Raw genomic sequence first — 23886 nt, forward strand, 5'->3', positions numbered from 1 at the left:
AGTTTGGATCTAAATGCCTTCTACTTGAATCTCGATGGGCCTTATAATTACTTTGACCAGTGGATATAATAGAAATAACACTGTGATTTCCAAGACTAAGTCATGAAAGCTATAAGGCTTCTGCCTTTTTTTGTTGGAAGACAATCTCCTGGAGCTCAGAGGCATTATATAGGAAGTCTGGCTCCTCTGAGGCCACTATGCTTTGAAGAAGCCAAGCTTCACGGAGAGACCACGCAAGGCTCCAGATGACAGTTCCCAGCTACCCCCAGCTTTCTAGTCATCTCAGCCCAGACGAAAGATGAGATTATTCCTCTCCCCAGCCATTCAAGTCCTCCAAGCTGAAACTCCAGAAATTATGAAGCAGAGAAAAACCATCCTCTCCACGCCCTCTCAAAACTCTTGACTCTGTCCAAATTAATCTCAACAGGCATCATGAAAACATATACCAAGAAGACCTAACTTCAACAAGAGGCCAAACAAGGTCTCACTGAGGAAGTCACATTTGTGCAGAGACATGAAGAACACAGGAATGCAGTCAGCCACAGGAATGTTCCCAGTAGAAGAAACATCCATCTGAAGACCCAGTGGATCTACCAGGAAATGGCAGAGCCCAGCAGTCTGGAGAGGAGTAGGAGGGGCAGGAGTCCAGTGAGAGATTAAAGAGCTAAGCAGAGTCCAGCCATGGGCATCTCATGGGCAACATTAAGGCATCTGAACTTTACCCAAAGTGTGAAGAAAAACCACAGAACGGTTTTCAGTATCTGAATGACATGACTAGCTGTGTTTGCTTTGGGGCAAGGCTGAAGTAGTGAGGTGTTGTGGCTGCAATTCAGGTGAGAGAGGATAGTGGCCCTATCAGGGTGACAGCAAAGGATATCAATATTCAAAAGGTAAATTCACAGAATTTAATAAGCCCTTGGCTGTAGGAGTGGGGAGTAAGAAAGGGAAGAGTCACCTTGGGCTTCTGATTAGGCAGTGAGTACATCCTGTTGTCATTTACAGAAAAGGGAATGCTGGAGGAAGAACAGGGTGGAGAGAGCGATGAATATCTCTATCTGAGGCACAGAAAATGTGAAGTGCCAGGGAGACATCCATATGGCAAAGCCCCAGAGACAGCTGGCTAAACATTATAGATAAAGAGGAGGGTGTAGAGAGAAATAAATGTAACAGTGTGTATTGTACTCCGGATGCTTTATATACATCATTTCCTTTAATTCTGCTAACAACCATTTGGGTGTGTTCAGAGACATAGGTAACTTGACTAAGGTCATAGAGGTAGGAAGTGGCAAGATAGGGATTTTAATACAGATTTTCTTACTCCACATTAAAAAAAGACAATCATAATGCCAGATGATTCTTTGTAGGTTAGGAAGGTAGCAAAATCAGCTTTTGGGAATGCCTCTCCAGTCAGTTTAGTGAGTGACCTGAACAGCTAACAGTATGAACACAGGTCAGAACAAGAGAAAGCTGTCCAGCTGGTCCAGGCCATGATGCAGATGGCAATGCCACTTGTCCTTGATGCAGAGGGTTCACTGGTGCCCTGGTGTATTCTGGGTGACTAGAATGTCTTATAGAGCATGTCAAAACCTTTATAGGTTCTCACATAGTAGAGACCCTCAGGGTTCTGCAGTACAATCATGCCCTCTTTCCAAGTTGTAATTTTTCTTTTAAGATCTAGCTCTTGAATCACTATTGGACCCTGGTGATCATTATGATAACTATCATTTGTCAAGCAGATACATGTGGTAGGCATTGTAGTAAGTGTTTTCCATGTTTTAATGTGTTTATTCCTCACAAGAACCATATAAAGTATGTATTTTTTTAACCTCCGTTTCATAAACAAGAGTTTGGCTCCTGACCTTAAGATACCAGGTGACAATGAGACTCATAGCTATTCCAGTGAGCTGGGTGTCACCTGAGCCACCAGATGCTTCTAGGAGTGCCTAAGCAGTAACAACTCATTAAACGAATGTGGAATGGGCCTTAAGACCCAAGTAATTTACACAGACAGGCAGCTCCCACTCAGCATGCCACTCCTGCCACAGCAGCATCCTTTCAACCCACACCCACAGCCCCTAAGGCACCCTCTGGAGAAAGGAAAAAATGAGCCAGTTTTACAGCTGGACCTACACATGCACTGGTCCAGACAGAAGCAGAGTGCTGAGACTGATGGCACCGCTCAGAAATGTCCCTGAAAGGGGATGGAGGAGGGAAATTTACTATGCAAATGTAATTTCAATAGGATGATTTCCATGTTCACTTTACCTCATGTAAAGAATTAGTGACTGGCTCATATTAGGTACTCAGCAAATATTTTTAATAGATGAATAAAATACGGATTAATAACATTTTGTGGGCAGTAGCTAATGGTTTGGCCAGTAGGTTAGGGACACTGAAGGAATAAGATTGGAGGATTTGTGAAAATAAGTCTCCGAAAAATTGTTGGAATTAGTCCAGAGTGCCCACGTATTGTATGTAGGTGATTTTAAAGAAGTAGGTGGGAGTCATGGCCTACTATGTGTGTATCAGTCTTCTTCCCCAGCAACCTGCCACTTGCTCAATGGGCTTATGATAAAATGCTTCTAGTGATGGGGAATGGGAGATATGGACTGCTCAACCATGTTGGTTGCTTTTATCAAGGCTAATCTGACTACTGTACCTGTGAGTCCTTAACATGGTATAATAACCCAAAACAATCAGCCAATTTTAGCCAGTTCCAATATTTTATTGCACACTTTCTATCATGGAAAGGACAGAAAAAATAATTGGATTTTCTTTCACTATACACTGTTTTTGGGCCAACTGTGTATCAATAGTATCGCACAGGACATTGTTTCTTCCTAAGGAAGTCCGTTAACTGTGTAAGAAGTAGAGGAATGGGCTGAAGCGCAGGCATTCACCCCATCACCCGGATACTGCTGTCCTTATAAGACGACAGATAGCCAATTGAAGACTCTGCTACAGAATGAACTGGGAAGCAATATTTTCTGAGGTTCAATGCTGTTTTATAAGAAGTGATTTTGCTCTGATTAGTGACCAATATATGGTGCTATTTCTCACAAAGACAGAATATGCACATAGTTGTACCACTAAATACAAGTGGGAATGGTGCTTTTCACAACTAACCCCAAAGATCCTTTAATAAAATTTCTGTTTCCCATCCCCAGGACTCCAGGTTCTGCTGGTTTTACTTCTAATGCTTCCATCGGAGGACAACAACGGTTACATTGACTTAAGATCTGATGCAAATGTTTACCTTTTGGGGTCTGTCATACCATGAAGCAAACAGACAGAAAAGAAGGTTACAGTGTTGGTTGGAACAACAGACCTATCAATGGGAAATAGGAGTGCTATAATTTAATACAGGCAGGGAGAAGCAGATGAAATCCAAAGAATTCCTAGGACACCTTATGGAATTGTATGCTAGGGATAAAAGTCAACCTATGCAAGCAAGTCCTTCAGAAATTAAGGTAGGAGTCAACCTATTGAGTAAAGAACTGCAATCAATCAAGATGCTGGCTGAAAGCAATGGGCACATGTAATTCACAGTACAGAAGGGAAATTATAAATCTGAATTGTGATCTTGACCATTTGCAGAAGCAAGGACCACTTACAGAAAGGTGTTCATCCTTGATCTGACACACACACACACACTTTCTGTTCACTTCCTTCACCTTCCTTTTCCATACTATTTTACATGAGGTGTTGTTATTGGTAGTGAACTTTAAAATTCCATTCACAGGTCATGGAATATAAAGATAGATCACGACAAGACAAGAGGATGATAGGACAAAAAGATATGACCTAGGGATCTTGGATTTGGAGCTGGATGCTGTAACAAATGAGACTTTAAGTTTATTCCCTTTGGGAATGAAGTGAGTACATTTTGAGTTGTAAAAGGTAAAACAACAGTCTTAGGTGGAAGCAAATTTTTTGCTGTTTTAAGTATAGAAAGAAGGATATGTGTTGATTTTTCCAACTAAAGCTGTGAACTGTAGAAGGTGTTCTCTTTCTTTTTTCTCAGCTTCTGAGTCCCCTTCCTCCTTTGTAGAAATCTCCACTGTAAGCTGAGGCCTGATGTTTGCTTTCCCAGCCTCCTTTGCAGCTAGAGCATGAGTGTGGGACCTGAGCTCTGACCCATGGATGCTACACTCAGAAGCCAGTGGTGCAGAGAAGCAGGGCCTGTCGAGGAGCTGTTAGGGCCCTGGGCAGGGTGGCACGACAGGAACAGGAACAAAGGCAGTGTTGCCAGCAGAGATGCCCAACGTCATGAGACCACAGGGGAGGAGGCACGCCATGGGGTCCAGTAGTCATGGTTAAACTTAAGAGGATAATTCCGAAGGGAGTTGGGTTCCAATCCTGACTCTTTTCTATCTTCCCAGACTTCATTATTCCCAACAGTTTGCTAAGTTTGGATCTGTGGCCTAACTGATGATTTTGTGGGCTACTCAAATATCTTTCCACAAAAATCTTTTTACCACAAAATTTAACTAGAAAGGATTTCTGTTGCTTGTAAGCTAAAACCTTACTTAATGCAAGGAGGTTGGACTAGATGCATTGTATGATTCCTCCCAGCTTCAAAATTATATGACGCTGTAAAACTTATATTAGAATATATTTTAAAAAACCCCAGATTACAAACATGCTCCCTTCACTAACCTTCTAATTCTTATTTAATATCATCTGATGGCTGTATTTATGTATGTATATATATAAATAAACATAAATATATGTCATATATACATACATACATGTGTATGTATGTATATATATATAAACATAAACATATATTTTTATACATACATTTTTTTTCAGGGGTAGTCCCCCAAAAGAATAAACTTCAAGTGCCTGGAGTTCTATGGTATCCACCAGTGTAGTGGCATACTGTAAAAGCTACCATTTTATTTCTCCCAATCCATGGCTTTATTCTCCTTCCTTCATTTAACCTATACCAGCTAAGTTTCTGCCTACCTAGCCCTGCAGCTTTATAAAATCTTTGCAACGTTTATGCCCAAAAGGTCAGTATTTCATTACTTAAAACTGCTTAGTAAAACACCCTAAGAGGTTAGTAATAAAGACATCAATACATCAATAAAGTATATAATGGTTGCCTCCATATCACTCACAAATACTGTGTGACGTACTGGAGGACACAGCATCCTTTGCTGCTGAGGAAGACCTGCAAAGCATTTACCTCTGCATATAGGTGTAAAGGTTGCCAGAGAGAAAGGTCGGGTTACCCAGGAAGGGATGCCCATCAGACTAACAGCGGATCTCTCTGCAGAAACCCTACAAGCCAGAAGACAGAAGGGGCCAATATTCAACATTCTTAAAGAAAAGAATTTCAACCCAGAATTTCATATCCAGCCAAACTAAGCTTCATAAGCGAAGGAGAAATAAAATCCTTTACAGACAAGCAAATGCTGAGAGATTTTGTCACCACCAGGCCGGCCTTACAAGAGCTCCTGAAGGAAGCACTAAATACAGAAAGAAAAAACCGGTACCAGCTACTGCAAAAACATACCAAATTGTAGACCACTGACACTATGAAGAAACTGCATCAACTAATGGGCAAAATAACCAGCTAGCATCATAATGACAGGATCAAATTCACACATAACAATATTAACCTTAAATGTAAATGGGCTAAATGCCCCAATTAAAAGACACAGACTGGCAAATTGGATAAAGAGTCACGACCCATTGGTGTGCTCTATTCAAGAGACCCATCTCACGTGCAAAGACACACATAGGCTCAAAATAAAGGGATGGAGGAATATTTACCAAGCAAATGGAAAGCAAAAAAAAGTAGGGGTTGCGATCCTAGTCTCTGATAAAATAGACTTTAAACCAACAAACATCAAAAAAGACAAAAAAGGGCATTACATAATGGTAAAAGTATCCCAGCAACAAGAAGAGCGAGCTATCCTAAATATATATGCACCCAATACAGGAGCACCCAGATTCATAAAGCAAGTTCTTAGAGATCTACAAAGAGACTTAGACTCCCACACAATAATAGTGGGAGACTTTAATACCCCACTGTCAATATTAGACAGAACAATGAGACAGAAAATTAACAAAGATATTTAGGACTTGAACTCAGCTCTGGATCAAGCAGACCTAATAGACATCTACAGAACTCTCCACCCCAAGTCAACAGAATATGCATTCTTCTCAGCACCACATCACACTTACTCTAAAATTGACCACAGAGTTGGAAGTAAAACACTCCTCAGCAAATGCAAAAGAACAGAAATCATAACAGTCTCTCAGACTACAGTGCAATCAAATTAGAATGCAGGATTAAGAAATTCACTCAAGGCCGAGTGCGATGGCTCACACCTGTAATCCCAGCACTTTGGGAGGCTGAGGCAGGCAGATCATGAGGTCAGGAGATTGAGAACCTCCTGGCTAACACGGTGAAACCCTGTCTCTACTAAAAATACAAAAAATAAAAATAAAAAAATTAGCCAGGCATGGTGGCAGGCGCCCATAGTCCCAGCTACTCGGGAGGCTGAGACAGGAGAATGGTGTGAATCTGGGAGGTGGAGCTTGCAGCGAGCCAAGATTGTGCCACTGCACTCCAGCCTGGGCAACAGAGCAAGACTCTGTCTCAAAAAACAAACAAACAAACAAAAAGAAACAATGAGAACACATGGACACAGGGAGGGGAACATCACACACCGGGGTCTACTGGAGGTTAGAGGCTAGGGGAGGGATAGCATTAGGAGAAATACCTAATGTAGATGACGGGTTGATGAGTGCAGCAAACCACCATGGCACGTGTGTACCTATGTAACCAACCTGTACATTCTGCACATGTATCCCAGAACTTAAAGTATAATAATAAAAAAAAGAAAGAAATCTAATGCTCCAACAAAAACTTTCAAATATCTGTAGCACTAGTCATGTACCAAAATAAAAGTCTGTGTTACTGAAGAGGAGAATTTGAGATAATTGATTCTCAAAAAGATCATAGCACCTAGATGTTCTATTTGGAATTACAGCATCTGTGGTCAATTCATTGACACATACATATGAAACAAAAATAATGGTGGGCATAAAGGGATGTAATAATGCTCATTTTATACATTAAAAAACATATTCTAAAGCATTTCTGATTGTTGTCTGGACTCTACCAGACACATACCTGCTGACATTCCATTTTTTGACCTGAACAAGTAAATGCAACACAGATCAACTTAGCATACAACGAAAATCCAGTATCTCTTTAACTGAACAAGATTTCCAAAATCAAAAATCAAAGTTGTAAACAACAAAGTAAAAGCAGCCTAAACTACTCAGCAAATGACATGCTTCAATTGCTTGTGGTTTGGAAGGAACCATACATGTACAGTCAACTTGATGTACAGTCATCAGGAGCTAAATCATCATCCAAGGCCTCCTGAATGACCCTCAGCTGTGCCATCTCTGCCCAGCTGGTGCTCCATTTGCCCACAGGCACAAGCTTGCTTGTTCATATTCACATCAAAATGGCTATATATTGCTTTGTCCATGAATTTCTTATCCTCTCTGTCAATCATGCTTGCTTAGGTAAGCTCCATTCAAGAACTACTACAATCATATCCGAATAATCTGTGTATCCATGTCCCAATGTATGAACACACACATCTCCCACAATTTGTTTTGTTATACTGAGGAGCAGGTCATAAGTACTATTATTATTATTATTACTGTTGGCCACCAATGAGGTTTCTTTCCATCTTTTAAGTTACTGCTAATTTGCAAAACATTTCTAATATACGTATAAAATATAAAACAGACAGTCCTATTAAGAACTGTATTTGTTTAATGGTTCACAGTGATCTTTGGACTATATCATTTGGCACATCCACTTGGAATGGGGATTTGGTTGACAGAGACTTAATGAACAAGAGCATCCCCATTAATTTTGAGAAATCTCATGCTGAGAAGCAAAAACATGACAAATGTTTGTAAAAATTTCTGATTAAGTCACTTTACTAAACATACTCTTTAAAGATCTCAAACATTAGACTGCGAACCCACTTTAAATTTCCTTAATGCCTTCCAATACAACATGTTGAAATTTGCACATTGTTAAGAAAAGACATGGAAAATAGAGAGAAACATCTGGCTTTGTTACTCAGAAAATGCAATAACTGTCAATTCCCTGATGTTGGCAAGGACCTCAAAACACACACTAGATTCGCAAGGCCAATTTAGTGTTAGAAAGGCAGCTGGCTCTAGTCTCTTCCTTCCCAAATGGTCATTGACATCTTAAACTTCAAATGTTTACTGTTTTACAATATGGGAAAATGCTGTTATTTGGGGAAAAATAACCTAAAATTAGTGCTGCTTTTGTTTTTTGTTTTTTGTTTTTGTTTTTTGTACTGTGGAAAGCAACGTTTTCTCCACTAAACACACACACACATACATACACATAACTGGGTTGTTAGAAAAATAACACGCAAAATTTTTACTTGAAGAGGTTTTCTAGAATTGATAAACTGTTCCATGAATATAAGTTTCACCTATATGACCTCTCTGAGCTCAGTGAGGGTACTGTCTAGGAAAAGAGAAATTGTGGGCATTTCTACAAAAAGTGGAATGGTCTTAAGAACCCAGTAGATGACTTTGGGCCCATACTTCATAAAGTGTAGAAAGAACTCTAGCACAATGGTTCTTAAATTTTGCTGCACTTTAGAATCCCCTAAGAATTTCCCAAAAATGTGGGGGTCAGAATTTTCCCCAGAGATACGAATTTAGTTGGTCTGGAGTCTGGCCTGGGCATCAGGACTTTCAAAAGCTCCCCAAGTGATTCTAATGTAGCAAAGAATGGAATAACAGCTGCTCTAGTATTACATGAGCATTGACTGATAAAGTTCTTAGAACCTGTAGCACCCATTTGTTGGTTGTACCCAACTTCAGTTTTTTTGGTCATGAAATGATATCTAGAGGAACTCCTTAGCTAAGTAAATCTGCTTTTAGAGATCTTTACAATTATCTTCTGGAGTATATTGTTAAAACATTTTTAAATTAAAATTAGCACAAAGGAGGTAAAATGAGAAAAGCAAGCTATTTATTAAATTACAAGAAACAGCAATGGAGATAAGTAGATGAAAGGCCACAATTATAATTATCCTTATTAAAGCAATAATTGGCAAATACAGAGGAATAAGATTTTTATGTTAACTACAAGCGAGCTGAACTTCAGAAAAGTTAAAGATTGAACATTGTAATAAGCATTTTCAAAATGTCATAATGTAAAGAGGAGAAAGGCCCCTGTGCTTGAAAGAATGGTCTAATTTCTGCTTGCATGCTCTGCAACAGTCACTGATAATAGAAAGCAGTGATGCTAAAGATATACAACAAATGAGATATGACCGTTACATATCCTAGCTTTCTACTCCTCCCTGTGTCGTAGAATCTTTCACTACCCAATATAAAGAATACTCAGTAAAGAAAGTTTCTGGGAACATGGTGAGTGTTTAAAATCACCTGAAAACAAAATAAACATATACATCAAAGAATCACTGCAGCTGTAGAGAACTCTACACTGCAGTGACCAGGGCACCAGTATTGGTCCCAACAAGGTTAGTTAGGAAGTGCAGTCAGTGCCCTGCTGAAAAGAAAGAACAACCACTGCATGCGAAAGAGACAGTTTAGCTTTCAGCAGTGGTGGGGTAGGGGGAGGGGGAGAAGACTTTGGGTAAAAATTACCATGAGGGCTAAGTGGCAACGTTTTGGGATGGCTAGAAAGGAACTTGGAGCATAGAGTTACAGAAACAAAAGAACACAAAGAATAAACATTGTGGTAAAAAAAAAAAAAAAAGACAAAGATACATTCTTTTGTCTATTTTGAAGACTGTCATTTGTTACCCAAGAAAACTAAAGGTATCTTTCACTTAATACTCATATTTTGATTAGTATTTTAACTTTTATACATTTTGCTATCCAGTTTGCTCACCAATTTGAAGCCCATCACAAGACAATCAATGAAACTGAAACTTACCTGTGGCAAGCACCCCAATATCCACCAATTTATTGTTGCAACATAAAAAATGAAATGAAAACTACTAGAAATTAGGTAATAAAAACACAATATTTCAAACCTTGTAGAATATGGCCAAAAATAAACAGGAAAATAAAAACTATAGCCGAGTGAATTAATTAGGAAATAAAATACATTGAAAACAAAATAACTAAAGCTTTCAACCCAAGAGGCCAGAAAAAGCACAATAATATTCAGGGTCATGTTTCATTCTTTGTCTTCCTTTAGCCTCCATCCCTGATGACATGAGTCATCAACTCTAACTCATGTAAATACTTCACACACATCTGTCAGCTTTTGTAGCACTTCTGCTTCCCGCTGTCACTTCCTTAGTTCAGATACTTTTTCTCACAGAGCTTACTGAAGGAAACTTATAACTGGCTTCTTGGTCACCAATTTCTACCTATTTCAAAAATAATTTGTCCTCACCAGAAAAAAAAAAAAAAGATGAACTTTTCTAAAGGATCTAGCAGAAGTCTAGAGCTGTAGAGCTATTTGGAAGCATGTCCCCAGGCTGGAGATTAAATTTGGTATACGTGTCAGCTCTCCTTAATAAAATTTCAATACAAAAAAAAATCAACAACATTTCTAAGTGAAATTTGACATAAGAATAGCTAAGATATTTTTGAAAAGAACAATGAGTGAACACTTGTTCTACTAGATAGCAAAACAGAATAATTACAACAGCACGCTATCAATGTAGAACTATAAACATAGATCAGTTTTTAATCTAATCAAGAGTCCACATGGATATAAAAGTATAATTAGAAATGTAATATATAACAAAGGTGGCATTTTAAATCAGTGGGTAAAGATGAATCATTAAATAATTGGTGTTGAGATAGTTGGCTATCAATTTAGAACAATTTAGCTCATATCACTCATTAAAATAAGTTCCAGATGGCTACAGAACTAAATTTTAGAAGAATTATGAATAATATATACTATTTTAAAAGAATTAGGTAGGTTTATTTGCAGAGATACCATGTATCATTTTGAAGTTTGTGCTCTACAAAAATGACCCATGACCCAGAGACACAAATGAAGTAGGACATCCAGCTTTGCCTCTGCTTGTCAAGCTGTATGCCATGGTTCAGAAGGAGTCTTTTCCTAATTTGTCCACTTGTAGTAGGAGCAATATGCGTGTGCCACCAGAAGGAGGCACCTTTTTCTTTTTTTTTTAAATTATACTTTTAAGTTTTAGGGTACATGTACACAATGTGCAGGTTTGTTACATATGTATACATGTGCCACGTTGGTGTGCTGCACCTTTTTCTAACTAGCACAAAGGACTTATATGCCAGCAGCAACCCATAAATAGAAGTTAGTAGTAAATAGTCGATTTGTACATACATAAATGCTTTTTTTACACAAATGGTTGCTATAGACTGAATGTGTCTGCTCAAAAGTCATATGTTGAGGGCCTAACCCGCAATGTGACGGTATTTGGATATGTAGCCCTCACGGTGGGAGTCACGCCCTTGTAAGAAGAGACACTCAAGTACCTGCTGACTCTCTTCACCATGTGAAGTCACAGCAAGAAGGCCCCACCCTGCAAGCCAGGAAGAGACCCCTTACCAGAACCTGACCATGCTGGCACATTGATCTTGGGCTTCTAGCCTCCAGAATAGTGAGAAAATAAATTTCTGTTGTTCAAGTCACCCAGTCTATGATATTTTGTCATGATAGCCCAAGCTAACTAATACAGTGGTATTATATTGTTAAATGTGTTGTGATTTTTGTTGCTCTTCTGAAACTTGATTTTATATAGGTACACATAAAATAGATAACATGCATGTATATGCATTTAAAAATGATAAAAGCAATGGCTTTTAGAGAAGAGACTACATGAGGGTAGTGGTTAAGGGCACTTTTGCTTTAACTTTAATTTTTATAATAATGTCCTCATTTTTACATGTTTTATTTAAAATATTTTTAAAAATATTTATTTAAAATGTACCTATATATACGTACTGTATAAAATCTTTAAGAACAGCAACAAAAAGCACAACACTTTTTTTTTTTTTTTTTTTTTGAGACAGAGTCTTGCTCTGTCACCCAGGCTGGAGTGCAGTGGCATGATCTCGGCTCACTGCAACCTCCGCCTCCTGGGTTCAAGCAATTCTCCTGCCTCAGCCTCCGGAGTAGCTGGGATTACAGGTGCGTGCCACCATGCCTGGCTAAAAAAGCACAATACATTTAATAATATAATACCATTGTATTAGTTAGCTTGGGCCATCATGACAAAATATCATAGACTGGGTGACTTGAACACCAGAAATTTATTTTCTCACTATTCTGGAGGCTAGAAGCCCAAGATCTAGGTGCCAGCATGGTTAGGTTCTGGTGAGGGCTCTCTTTATGGCTTGAAGTGTGGCCTTCTTGCTTTAATATTTTGAGAAAAAATACATTAGTATTTCATGATGTAAAAGTCAATTGATAGGAATTGCTCATATTTAATGAATACTTAACTGTGTTCCAGGCAGTGAATGTGTTACATTCAATGTATCATTTGATCCTTGCAACAATCTTAAGAAGTAGATACTGTTTATATCCTCAAGGTACAGATGAGGAAACTGAAGCACAGGGAAGTTAAATAACTCATCTAAAGGTCACACAGCTATAAAAGATAGAGCCAGGATTCTAATGTCAACTGATTCTAAAGCCTTCCCTCTTAATCTCAATGGCATGTTGAGAAATAAAAACAGGGTATTAGGAGGTTAGTGAAAACTTGGGCAAAAACAATTTCGATAAAATGAAGAGGGCAAAAGACATATTCTAATAGAATGAGAAGGTAAATGTGATTAATAAATAAAGCAATTTCTATGTCTTTTTTTAATGTTGAACCACATGAAATTGCCAGCACTCAATCATTTTGACCTACAAAAATGGAATTTTATGTGGTTCAACCTATCATTTTATTTATGTAGGTATATATATACACATGTATATATATACACACACATATATATGTATATATATACACACACACATATATATATATACACATTTTTTTGAGATGGAGTCTCGCTCTGTTGCCCAGGCTGGAGTGCAGTAGCGTGATCTCGGCTCACTGCAAGCTCCACCTCCCAGGTTCACGCCATTCTCCTGCCTCAGCCTCCCAAGTAGCTGGGTCTACAGGCGCCCGCCACCACGCCCGGCTAATTTTTTGTATTTTTTTAGTAGAGACGGGGTTTCACCGTGTTAGCCAGGATGGTCTTGATCTCCTGACCTTGTGATCCACCCGCCTTGGCCTCCCAAAGTGCTGGGATTACAGGCGTGAGCCACCGCACCTGGTCGAATATTGTTTTTAAGAAATATAATATTAGAATTTAAAAATAGAAAAGGGAAGTAAATGACGGAAGTTTTCAAACCCTCAAGGATATGTGTGTGTGTTCTGAACACAGTTCTGGAAACCGCTTCAAGCCACCTTATTCTGATTTGGAAAAAAAGTGTCTGTAGTTAAAATATCAAACATAAGGTTTATGAATTGTATTTCGGTAGTACAGAAAAATGTTTTAACCAATCAACCAAATTTCTTAGTTCTATGTAGTTATGAAAGAAGACAACTTCTGGTTACTATCAAAAGCAAAAACTATCAGCAATTTTGTATGTTGAATTCTATCTCCCTAAGTCACAAAACAAGGAATATACATCTATAATATTATAAAAATTTTTCTGAAAATTATATGTCTTAAATATCCTGATATTTTAAAGGCCCTTTTCACTGATTTGCCATTGGCAAATAAGCATTGGACTCATAATTATCTGAATCTACAGCATTTTAACATAAGAGTTGAACAAACATATCATAGGCCCTTAAAAGTTGATCAACTCTGTCCTCAGAAGTTATCCAGTTCAATTTTACAAAGGACAAAACAGAGCCTGTGGAGGTGAAACGACAGACTTTCCCAAGGTCATATACAATTCAAAGAAGAGTCAAGACTAAAACCTTGGTCTCCTGGCTCCTAGTCTTTAGTACTCTTTTTAGTATCTTACAATATGCTTATTTTTTTTCTGTTATGTAATGCAGATTAATCTGATTTTCCTTTTCTTCTTTTTCAACTGAAGTTTGGAATCAGCTAATCTTGATAATTATTGGGACAGGAAGCAAAAGACTGAAATGACTCTGTAATCAAAGAAGCTCCCTGACTATGAGGGGTAATTTTAGTGGAAGCCTGTCTCCTAATGCTGGAACTACATATCTGTTCTGTTTTCCCCATTCCTTTTAATTTCTGTGGCCCTCTTTTGTTTTGGTAGGATAGCTTTAGACTGATCAACCTGCTGTTGCCTTGCCCTTTAGTATTTAGCTGTTTGGGAATTCTTATCAACCTACTTGTTTCTGACCCATGGCCTGTATCCACTTAGGTCTTGGTTTGTGTTTGTTAATCTGGGTTCTCATTGGTGGCTTCACCTTCTAACCACGAGCCCTGGCTTTGCTATATTCTCAGTTCTCTCAGTAACAGATTATACTAAACTCTAAAATCCTGAGCTACCTGGCAAATAATGTGCATTTCGTCCAGAAAATCCTTAGGAATGCTTAGCATCTATTTGAAACTCCAGATTCAATCTAGAACCTCAGTGATTAGAGTTTGAGATAACAGTTACATGGGTCACAAAGGAAGCTTCCTAGATACAAGTGAACCTCATTGTACCAAATGGTTATGCCTTCCCAAGTTATATGTCAGTCTGAGGGGCAATTTTCAAAATAGGCTTTATTTATTATAGTGATTTTAGGTTCAGAGTGAAATTAAGCAGAAAGTATACAGTTCCAGGAAATTTTTTTACAGTGACTAACTTAGGTAAATGTATCAGGGAAGCTCACTATTGAAAGGAAATTTACTGTGATTTATGTTATGAAATGAGAGCTCTCTCTTCTTTATCTTTGGTGAAAATCACAAAGGAGCTAGCTAAATTAGATAACTATGCCAGTTATCAATGTAATGTCTCACAGCTCTAAATCCACCCTTCATTGTCTGCTCTCTGAAAATGGAGATGGACCCTCTATCTATCCCTACAAATGGCAAAATATTAAGCAGTGTCAGAAAAGGCTGCTTGAAGGACACTGCAGAGGAAGGGGATTTCCTTCCTGGTTTGCGTGTTTATGCCTTCTTGTTCCTACCATACAGCTGCCAGCAGCACATGTAGGGGACACAAGTGTTGCTGTGTCCACGGAGTTCCAATGGCACACCCATGGTCAGTCCCATCAAATTTCAAAGGTACTTCCATGGTCAGATTTCCATTAAGCCTTGCAAGCAATTCAATAATTGGCTTCCAGCTTTGGCCTGCCTGCACCCAAGTTGGGTGTTCCCTGTTTGCCTAGTGACTATTGAACTAGCTCTATCTTAACCCACCCAAGAACTTCTCCACCATTCAGAGGGTCACAACCATAGCTTTTACAGTAAGGTGTGAATCCCAACCATGGAGACGGCTCCTCAGTTCCAAATGTGTTTCTTCCAAGGGAACCCTACTTCAGCCCTAGGGTATTCTTTAGCATGCTATTTATCTCTTTATATAGAAAGGATTTCCTGTTAGAGTTTATCATTTTTTCTATTAAACTTTCCCTGTTCAAATTACTATATGTTTTTTGTCTCCTAATTGACCCTAACTGATACAGTAACTTTGGAAAAAATAACTTAAATCTCTTATTGTACTCATATGTAAAATGAGGAGACTAGGCTGCTTGATCTCAAATGTCCTTTCCAGATCTAAAATTGCATATTTCTGGGAAATTCCAGATTTTTTTCATGTATTGGGCATGCCCTAAGTATGTTATAATAAATACCACACAGCACTGTATAATTGTGTACTGTCTTCCCCAGCCTCCATCACAGTAAATGGGTCTTCCTTCTTATTTGAATAATGGTTTCCTCCTTCTGGGTCAAGAGATAGTTACAGCAGCAGCCAGTATCATTTTATGCACACAGTGGGTAATCAAATACTATCAAATCCTCTGTGAGGGTTTTAACTAGGAAGCTATCTAAGGAACAAAATGAAAAACCAGAGGTTCATGTATGACTATGAGAATTTAAAATGCATTATAGATATCATTGTATTCATTTGTGAATATAAATATTGAAAGGATACATTAAGTATAGAAAAACGCTCCCTCTGATATTATTTATTCTAACACTTTACAAAAGACTCTATTCACCACCTCCATTACCACACAATTTTAAATTTTCTTTTACCTTTCTCTGTCTTTTAGTGACTGTTCAGCCATTAATTTCTTCAGTTCTTCTAGACGCTGAAGATCTCTCATTTCCATTTCTTGCCACTTCTGTTTTTTCTTGGCCCAGTACTTTTTTATCTATTGTATAAATGTTACATAAAATTTAAATTAACAACAGACATGTAAAAATGAGGGGAAAAGCCATAACCATATCCACTGGTTCATATTACAAAATTGAATTTAAAGGGCACTTCATCTTTTTTGTTTCATAGATATGCTTATAATACACTGGCAACAGAAAAATAAACTAAAACACGAAGGTAGATGCCCTGAGAAACTGCAAGGTTTAACAATTTCTGCAATGAATGGAAATATAACTTGTGCTGACCTAAGGTTTTAATCTATGGCTAAAATAATCAACTTTCCAGAGAACCACAATAAAATTATGTTATTGTCTCTAAAGTATATGATCTACCTGTTACTCAAGAATATTTTTATCTTCTTATGGTAATGCAGTCTTTAACAAATATAGCATTAAAACTATTTTTATTTTAAAAGCATTAGTTTATTTATGCTAATGGACAGCAGGATGTTGAAAGCTTTATGCTTCTGGGGAAGTGGCAGGAGATAGGTGGGAGGAAGCAGGAAAAGAGCAAATTAGCAGGGTTGTGGTATAAAGTAGTTCTGACTTATGTGGTAAAATAAAGGTCAAGCTTATCAAGTGCAAAAAGGTGAAAGCAGTGTTATTAGTAGGCCTGTTTTACTTCCCTTTTCCGGAAATGGAAGCAAAATGAGAAAACCAGAGATACGTATGAGCTATTTTCAGGGAGCTGAAACCCTTATTCAGGATTTCCCAATATGATGGGACAATGAATGTTTATTTGACAGAGGCCCATTCCACCACTCTGGCCTGCCATGTTGTGCCTGAGTCAAGAGACTGGCTCTTGCAGGTGAGTACCTCAATGGTAAATAGTGAGTGACTGGCAGCAGGGGGTCTGCGGCAGAGGCTGGGCTAGCCCTACCCCTAAGGTGGCATTTTCTCTTCTGAGACAGAGGTGAATAGGAAAATCTAAGTGGTTTCCTGACTTGCCCTAGCAACATGGTCTCTGATTTCTGGGAGAATCAAAAGAAGCATCCCAAGCACCATCGCCACAGACATAGCAACTCTGCAGCCACAATAGCAACATCTGTTCGATGTTTAATGAATAATTAAATAAGCCCAATGTGCAGTGATATCCATTGCAGAGATGACAGAGCTCTGGATTTAGAGAGAACAGAGATAAAGCTAGAAAGGCAGCAGCATCCAAGATGGAGAGAGAGAGAGAGAGGGTGGGTGCAGGAGAGAGAGGAAACATTGATTGACAAGGAGTGTTCTAGAGTCCTAACTGATAAATGCCAGGGAATTCTATTAATGACAGATACGGAAATGTTAGCAATGATTATGTCATCTCCATCTGGGGATTATAAACCATCTTTATTTTATTCTTTTCTGCATTACCTTATTTTTGCAATGAATCATATTTCTTTTATAATCAGAAAAAAATTAAGCTACTTCAAGACAAATTTTTTTAAAAGAACAGATATGGAATCAAAGAGCATTTTTCTCTGGGTTAAAGCAGACCAATAATACTTCCTTACTCCCAGCACCGGCCTTGGAGAAAGTCAGTGGCTCTTTTGCAGACAATTCCTTGACCACAAGCAGAGCAACACCAGGTTGCCGGCATCCTCAGATTTCTGACACCACTTGATCACTTGATACACTGTCCTGTGCAGGCCCCAGACATATGTTATACCTGGAGCTTTTTGCAATCTCAAGACCAATTATTTCCATCTTTGACTCTGAAGGTACCAACCTTCAGGCATTGCCATAGCATAAGTGTGCTCTCTCCCTCTCTCTCTTTCTCTCTCTCTCTCTCTCTAATCCTTTTCAGTGCTTTCCACTGAGACCTCTGGAACCCCTGTGTCATCACATGTAAAACTCCCTACATCTTCAACCTTCAGAAAACTATTTCCTTGTTTTCACTGAAATTCTTTTGAGTAAAGGATACTCATATTCTGATACCCCACGTGCCATTTGGCTGGGGAATAGCTTGGGCATTTTCCTCTTGTTAACTGTCTGTTTCAGACCATTATGATATGTACAATTCTTTCTCCTTTTGATGTTAACACCTCATGGATATATCACCCTCTACCTGTTGTTATCATTGGCATGTGTAAATTTCCAAGTCACTCCCAACTTCTCATCGAGAATTCAGATACTTGGAGTGGAGCCAAGATGGCTGAATAGGAACAGCTCCAGTCTACAGCTCCCAGCGTGAGCAACGCAGAAGACGGGTGATTTCTGCATTTCCAACTGAGGTACCAGGTTCATCTCACTGGGGAGTGTCGGAAAGTGGGTGCAGGACAGTGGGTGCAATGCACCGAGTGTGAGCCAAAGCAGCGTGAGGCACTGCCTCACCTGGGAAGCACAAGGGGTCAGGGAATTCCCTTTCCTAGTCAAAGAAAGGGGTGACAGATGGCACCTGGAAAATTGGGTCACTCCCACCCTAATACGGCACTTTCCCAACGGTCTTAGCAAACGGCACACCAGGAGATCATATCCCGCACCTGGCTTGGAGGGTCCTACGCCCACGGAGCCTCGCTTACTACTAGCACAGCAGTCTGAGATCAAACTGCAAGGCAGCAGCCAGGCTGGGGGAGGGACACCCACCATTGCTGAGGCTTGAGTAGGTAAACAAAGCAACCCAGAAGCTGGAACTGGGTGGAGCCCACCACAGCTCAAGGAGGCCTGCCTGCCTCTGTAGACTCCACCCCTGCGGGCAGGGCATTGCCAAACAAAAGGCAGCAGAATCCTCTGCAGACTTAAATGTCCCTGTCTGACAGCTTTGAAGAGAGTAGTGGTTCTCCCAGCATGCAGCTGGAGATCTGAGAACGGACAGACTGCCTCCTCAAGTGGGTCCCTGACCCCCGAACAGCCTAACTGGGAGGCACCCCCCAGTAGGGGCAGACTGACACCTCACATGGTCATTCCTCTGAAACAAAACTTCCAGAGAAATGACCAGGCAGCAACATTTGCTGTTCACCAATATTCACTGTTCTGCAGCCTCGGCTGCTGATACCCAGCCAAACAGGGTCTGGAGTGGACCTCCAGCAAACTCCAACAGACCTGCAGCTGAGGGTCCTGACTGTTAGAAGGAAAACTAACAAACAGAAAAGACATCCACACCAAAACTCCATCTGTAAATCACCATCATCAAAGACCAAAGGTAGATAAAATCACAAAGATGGGGAAAAAACAGAGCAGAAAAACTGGAAACTCTAAAAATCAGAGTGCCTCTCCTCCTCCAAAGGAATGCAGCTCCTCACCAGCAACAGAACAAAGCTGGATGGAGAATGACTTCAATGAGTTGAGAGAAGAAGGCTTCAGACGATCAAACTACTCCGAGCTAAAAGAGGAAGTTCGAACCATGGCAAAGAGGTTAAAAACCTCGAAAAAAATTAGACGAATGGCTAACTAGAATAACCAATGCAGAGAAGGCATTAAAGGACCTGATGGAGCTGAAAACTAAGGCATGAGAACTATGTGATGAATGCACAAGCCTCAGTAGCCGATTTGATCAACTGGAAGAAAGGGTATCAGTGATGGAAGATCAAATGAATGAAATGAAGCGAGAAGAGAAGTTTAGAGAAAAAAGAATAAAAAGAAATGAACAAAGCCTCCAAGAAATATGGGACTATGTGAAAAGACCAAATCTATGTCTGATTGGTGTACCTGAAAGTAATGGGGAGAATGGAACCAAGTTGGAAAACACTCTGCAGGATATTATCCAGGAGAACCTCTCCAATCTAGCAAGGCAGGCCAACATTCAAACTCAGGAAATACAGGGAATGCCACAAAGATACTCCTTGAGAAGAGCAACTCCAAGACACATAATTGTCAGATTCACTAAATGTAAAAATGTTAAGGGCAGCCAGAGAGAAAGGTGGGTTACCCACAAAGGGAAGCCCATGAGACTAACAGCTGATCTCTCCGCAGAAACTCTCCAAGCCAGAAGAGAGTGGGGGCCAATATTCAACATTCTTAAAGAAAAGAATTTTCAACCCAGAATTTCATATCCAGGCAAACTAAGCTTCATAAGTGAAGGAGAAATAAAATCTTTTACAGATAAGCAAATGCTGAGAGATATTGTCACCTCCAGGCCGGCCCTAAAAGAGCTCCTAAAGGAAGCGCTAAACATGGAAAGGAACAACCAGTACCAGCCACTGCAAAAACATGCCAAATTGTAAAGACCATCGAGGCTAGGAAGAAACTGCATAAACGAACGAGCAAAATAACCAGCTAACATCATAATGACAGGATCAAACTCACACATAACAATATTAACCTTAAATGTAAATGGGCTAAATGCTCCAATTAAAAGACACAGACTGGCAAATTGGATAAAGAGTCAGGCCCATCAGTGTGCTGTATTCAGGAAACCCATTTCATGTGAAGAGACACACATAGGCTCAAAATAAAGGGATGGAGGAAGATCTACCAAGCAAATGGAAAACAAAAAAAAGGCAGGGGTTGCAATCCTAGTCTCTGATAAAACAGACTTTAAACCAACAAAGATCAAAAGAGACAAAGAAGGCCATTACATAATAGTAAAGGGATCAATTCAACAAGAAGAGCTAACTATCCTAAATATATATGCAACAAAAACAGGAGCAACCAGATTCATAAAGCAAGTCCTTAGAGACCTACAAAGAGCCTTAGACTCCCACACAATAATAATGGGAGACTTTAACACCCCACTGTCAACATTAGACAGATCAACGAGACAGAAAGTTAACAAGGATATCCAGGACTTGAACTCAGCTCTGCACCAAGCAGACCTAATAGACATCTACAGAACTCTCCACCCCAAATCAACAGAATATACATACTTCTCCGCACCACACCACACTTATTCCAAAATTGACCACATAGTTGGAAGTAAACCACTCCTCAGCAAATGTAAAAGAAAAGAAATTATAACAAACTGTCTCTCAGACCACAGGGCAATCAAACTAGAACTCAGGATTAAGAAACTCACTCAAAACCACTCAACTACATGGAAACTGAACAACCTGCTGCTGAATGACCACTGGGTACATAAGGAAATGAAGGCAGAAATAAAGATGTTCTTTGAAACCAACGAGAACAAACACACAATATACCAGAATCTCTGGGACACATTCAAAGCAATGTGTAGAGGGAAATTTATAGCACTAAATGCCCACAAGAGAAAGCAGGAAAGATCTAAAATTGACACCCTAACATCACAATTAAAAGAACTAGAGAAGCAAGAGCAAACACATTCAAAAGCTAGCAGAAGGCAAGAAATAACTAAGATCAAAGCAGAACTGAGGGAAATAGAGACACAAAAACCCTTCAAAAAATCAATGAATCCAGGAGCTCGTTTTTTGAAAAGATCAACAAAATTGATAGACCGCTAGCAAGACTAATAAAGAAGAAAAGAGAGAAGAACCAAATAGATGCAATAAAAAATGATAAAGGGGATATCACCACCGATCCCACAGAAATACAAACTACCATCAGTGAATACTATGAACACTTCTATGCAAATAAACCAGAAAATCTGGAAGAAATGGATAAATTCCTCAACATATACAACCTCCCAAGACTAAACCAGGAAGAAGTTGAATCTCTGAATAGACCAATAACAGGCTCTGAAATTGAGGCAATAATTAATAGCTTACCAACCAAAAAAAGTCCAGGACCAGATGGATTCACAGCCAAATTCTACCAGAGGTATAAAGAGGAGCTGGTACCATTCCTTCTGAAACTATTCCAATCAATAGAAAAAGAGGGAATCCTCCCTAACTCATTTTATGAGGCCAGCATCATCCTGATTCTAAAGCCTGGCAGAGACACAACAAAAAAAGAGAATTTTAGACCAATATCCCTGATGAACATTGATGCAAAAATCCTCCATAAAATACTGGCAAACCGAATCCAGCAGCACATCAAAAACCTTATCCACCATGATCAAGTGGGCATCATCCATGGGATGCAAGGCTGGTTCAACATACGCAAATCAATAAACATAATCCAGCATATAAACAGAACCAACGAGAAAAACCACATGATTATCTCAATAGATGCAGAAAAGGCCTTTGACAAAATTCAAGAGCACTTCATGCTAAAAACTCTCAATAAATTAGGTGTTGATGGGACGTATCTCAAAATAATAAGAGCTATCTATGACAAACCCACAGCCAATATCATACTGAATGGACAAAAACTGGAAGTATTCCCTTTGAAAACTGGCACAAGACAGGGATGCCCTCTCTCACCACTCCTATTCAACATAGTGTTGGAAGTTCTGACCAGGGCAATCAGGCAGGAGAAGGAAATAAAGGGTATTCAATTAGGAAAAGAGGAAGTCAAATTGTCCCTGTTTGCAGATGACATGACTGTGTATCTAGAAAACCCCATCATCTCAGCCCAAAATCTCCTTAAGCTGATAGTCAACTTCAGCAAAGTCTCAGGATACAAAATCGATGTGCAAAAATCACAAGCATTCCCATACACCAATAACAGACAAACAGAGAGCCAAATCATGAGTGACCTTCCATTCACAATTGCTTCAAAGAGAATAAAATACCTAGAAATCCAACTTACAAGGGACGTGAAGGACCTCTTCAAGGAGAACTACAAACCACTGCTCAATGAAATAAAAGAGGATACAAACAAATGGCAGAACATTCCATGCTCATGGGTAGGAAGAATCAATACCATGAAAATGGCCATACTGCCCAAGGTAATTTATAGATTCAATGCCATCCCCATCAAGCTACCAATGACTTCCTTCACAGAATTGGAAAAAAACTACTTTAAAGTTCATATGGAACCAAAAAAGAGCTCGCATTGCCAAGTCAATCCTAAGCCAAAAGAACAAAGCTGGAGGCATCACGCTACCTGACTTCAAACTATACCACAAGGCTACAGTAACCAAAACAGCATGGTACTAGTACCAAAACAGAGATATAGACCAATGGAACAGAACAGAGGCCTCAGAAATAATGCCGCATATCTACAACCATCTGATCTTTGACAAACCTGACAAAAACAAGAAATGGGGAAGTGATTCCCTATTTAATAAATGGTGCTGGGAAAACTGGCTAGCCATATATAGAAAGCTGAAACTGGATCCCTTCCTTATGCCTTACACAAAAATTAGTTCAAGATTGATTAAAGACTTAAATATTAGACCTAAAACCATAAAAACCCTAGAAAAAAACCTAGGCAATACCATTCAGGACATAGGCATGGGCAAGGACTTCATGTCTAAAACACCAAAAGCAATGGCAACAAAAGCCAAAATTGACAAATGGGATCTAATTAAAATAAAGAGCTTCTGCACAGCAAAAGAAACTACCATCAGAGGGAACAGGCAACCTACAGAATGGGAGAAAAATTTTGCAATCTACTCATCTGACAAAGGACTAATATCCAGAATCTACAATGAACTCAAACAAATTTACAAGAAAAAAACAGACAACCTCATCAAAAAGTGGGCAAAGGATATGAACAGACACTTCTCAAAAGAAGACATTTATGCAGCCAAAAGACACATGAAAAAATGCTCATCATCACTGGCCATCAGAGAAATGCAAATCAAAACCACAA

At 39.2% G+C, this 23886-nt stretch overlaps 1 protein-coding gene and 1 long non-coding RNA gene across 5 annotated transcripts in view; one reads left to right on the plus strand and one right to left on the minus strand.

Moving 5' to 3' along the window:
- Positions 1-23886, plus strand: part of LOC129031247 (uncharacterized) — a 70575-nt gene that overhangs the window by 39028 nt on the left and 7661 nt on the right. The window contains exon 4 of the long non-coding RNA XR_008500983.2: positions 3168-3301. This is a non-coding gene — a long non-coding RNA (uncharacterized LOC129031247). The remainder of the gene's footprint in view (positions 1-3167; positions 3302-23886) is intronic.
- Positions 1-23886, minus strand: part of CCDC148 (coiled-coil domain containing 148) — a 280505-nt gene that overhangs the window by 33555 nt on the left and 223064 nt on the right. For all 4 annotated transcript variants that reach the window (XM_054477298.2, XM_054477300.2, XM_054477299.2 and 1 more), the window contains one exon: positions 16228-16346. In XM_054477298.2, the coding sequence (XP_054333273.1) occupies positions 16228-16346 (119 nt within the window). The remainder of the gene's footprint in view (positions 1-16227; positions 16347-23886) is intronic.

This window comes from Pongo pygmaeus, chromosome 11, assembly GCF_028885625.2.
Source record: "Pongo pygmaeus isolate AG05252 chromosome 11, NHGRI_mPonPyg2-v2.0_pri, whole genome shotgun sequence".
NCBI classification, from domain to species: Eukaryota; Metazoa; Chordata; class Mammalia; order Primates; family Hominidae; genus Pongo; species Pongo pygmaeus.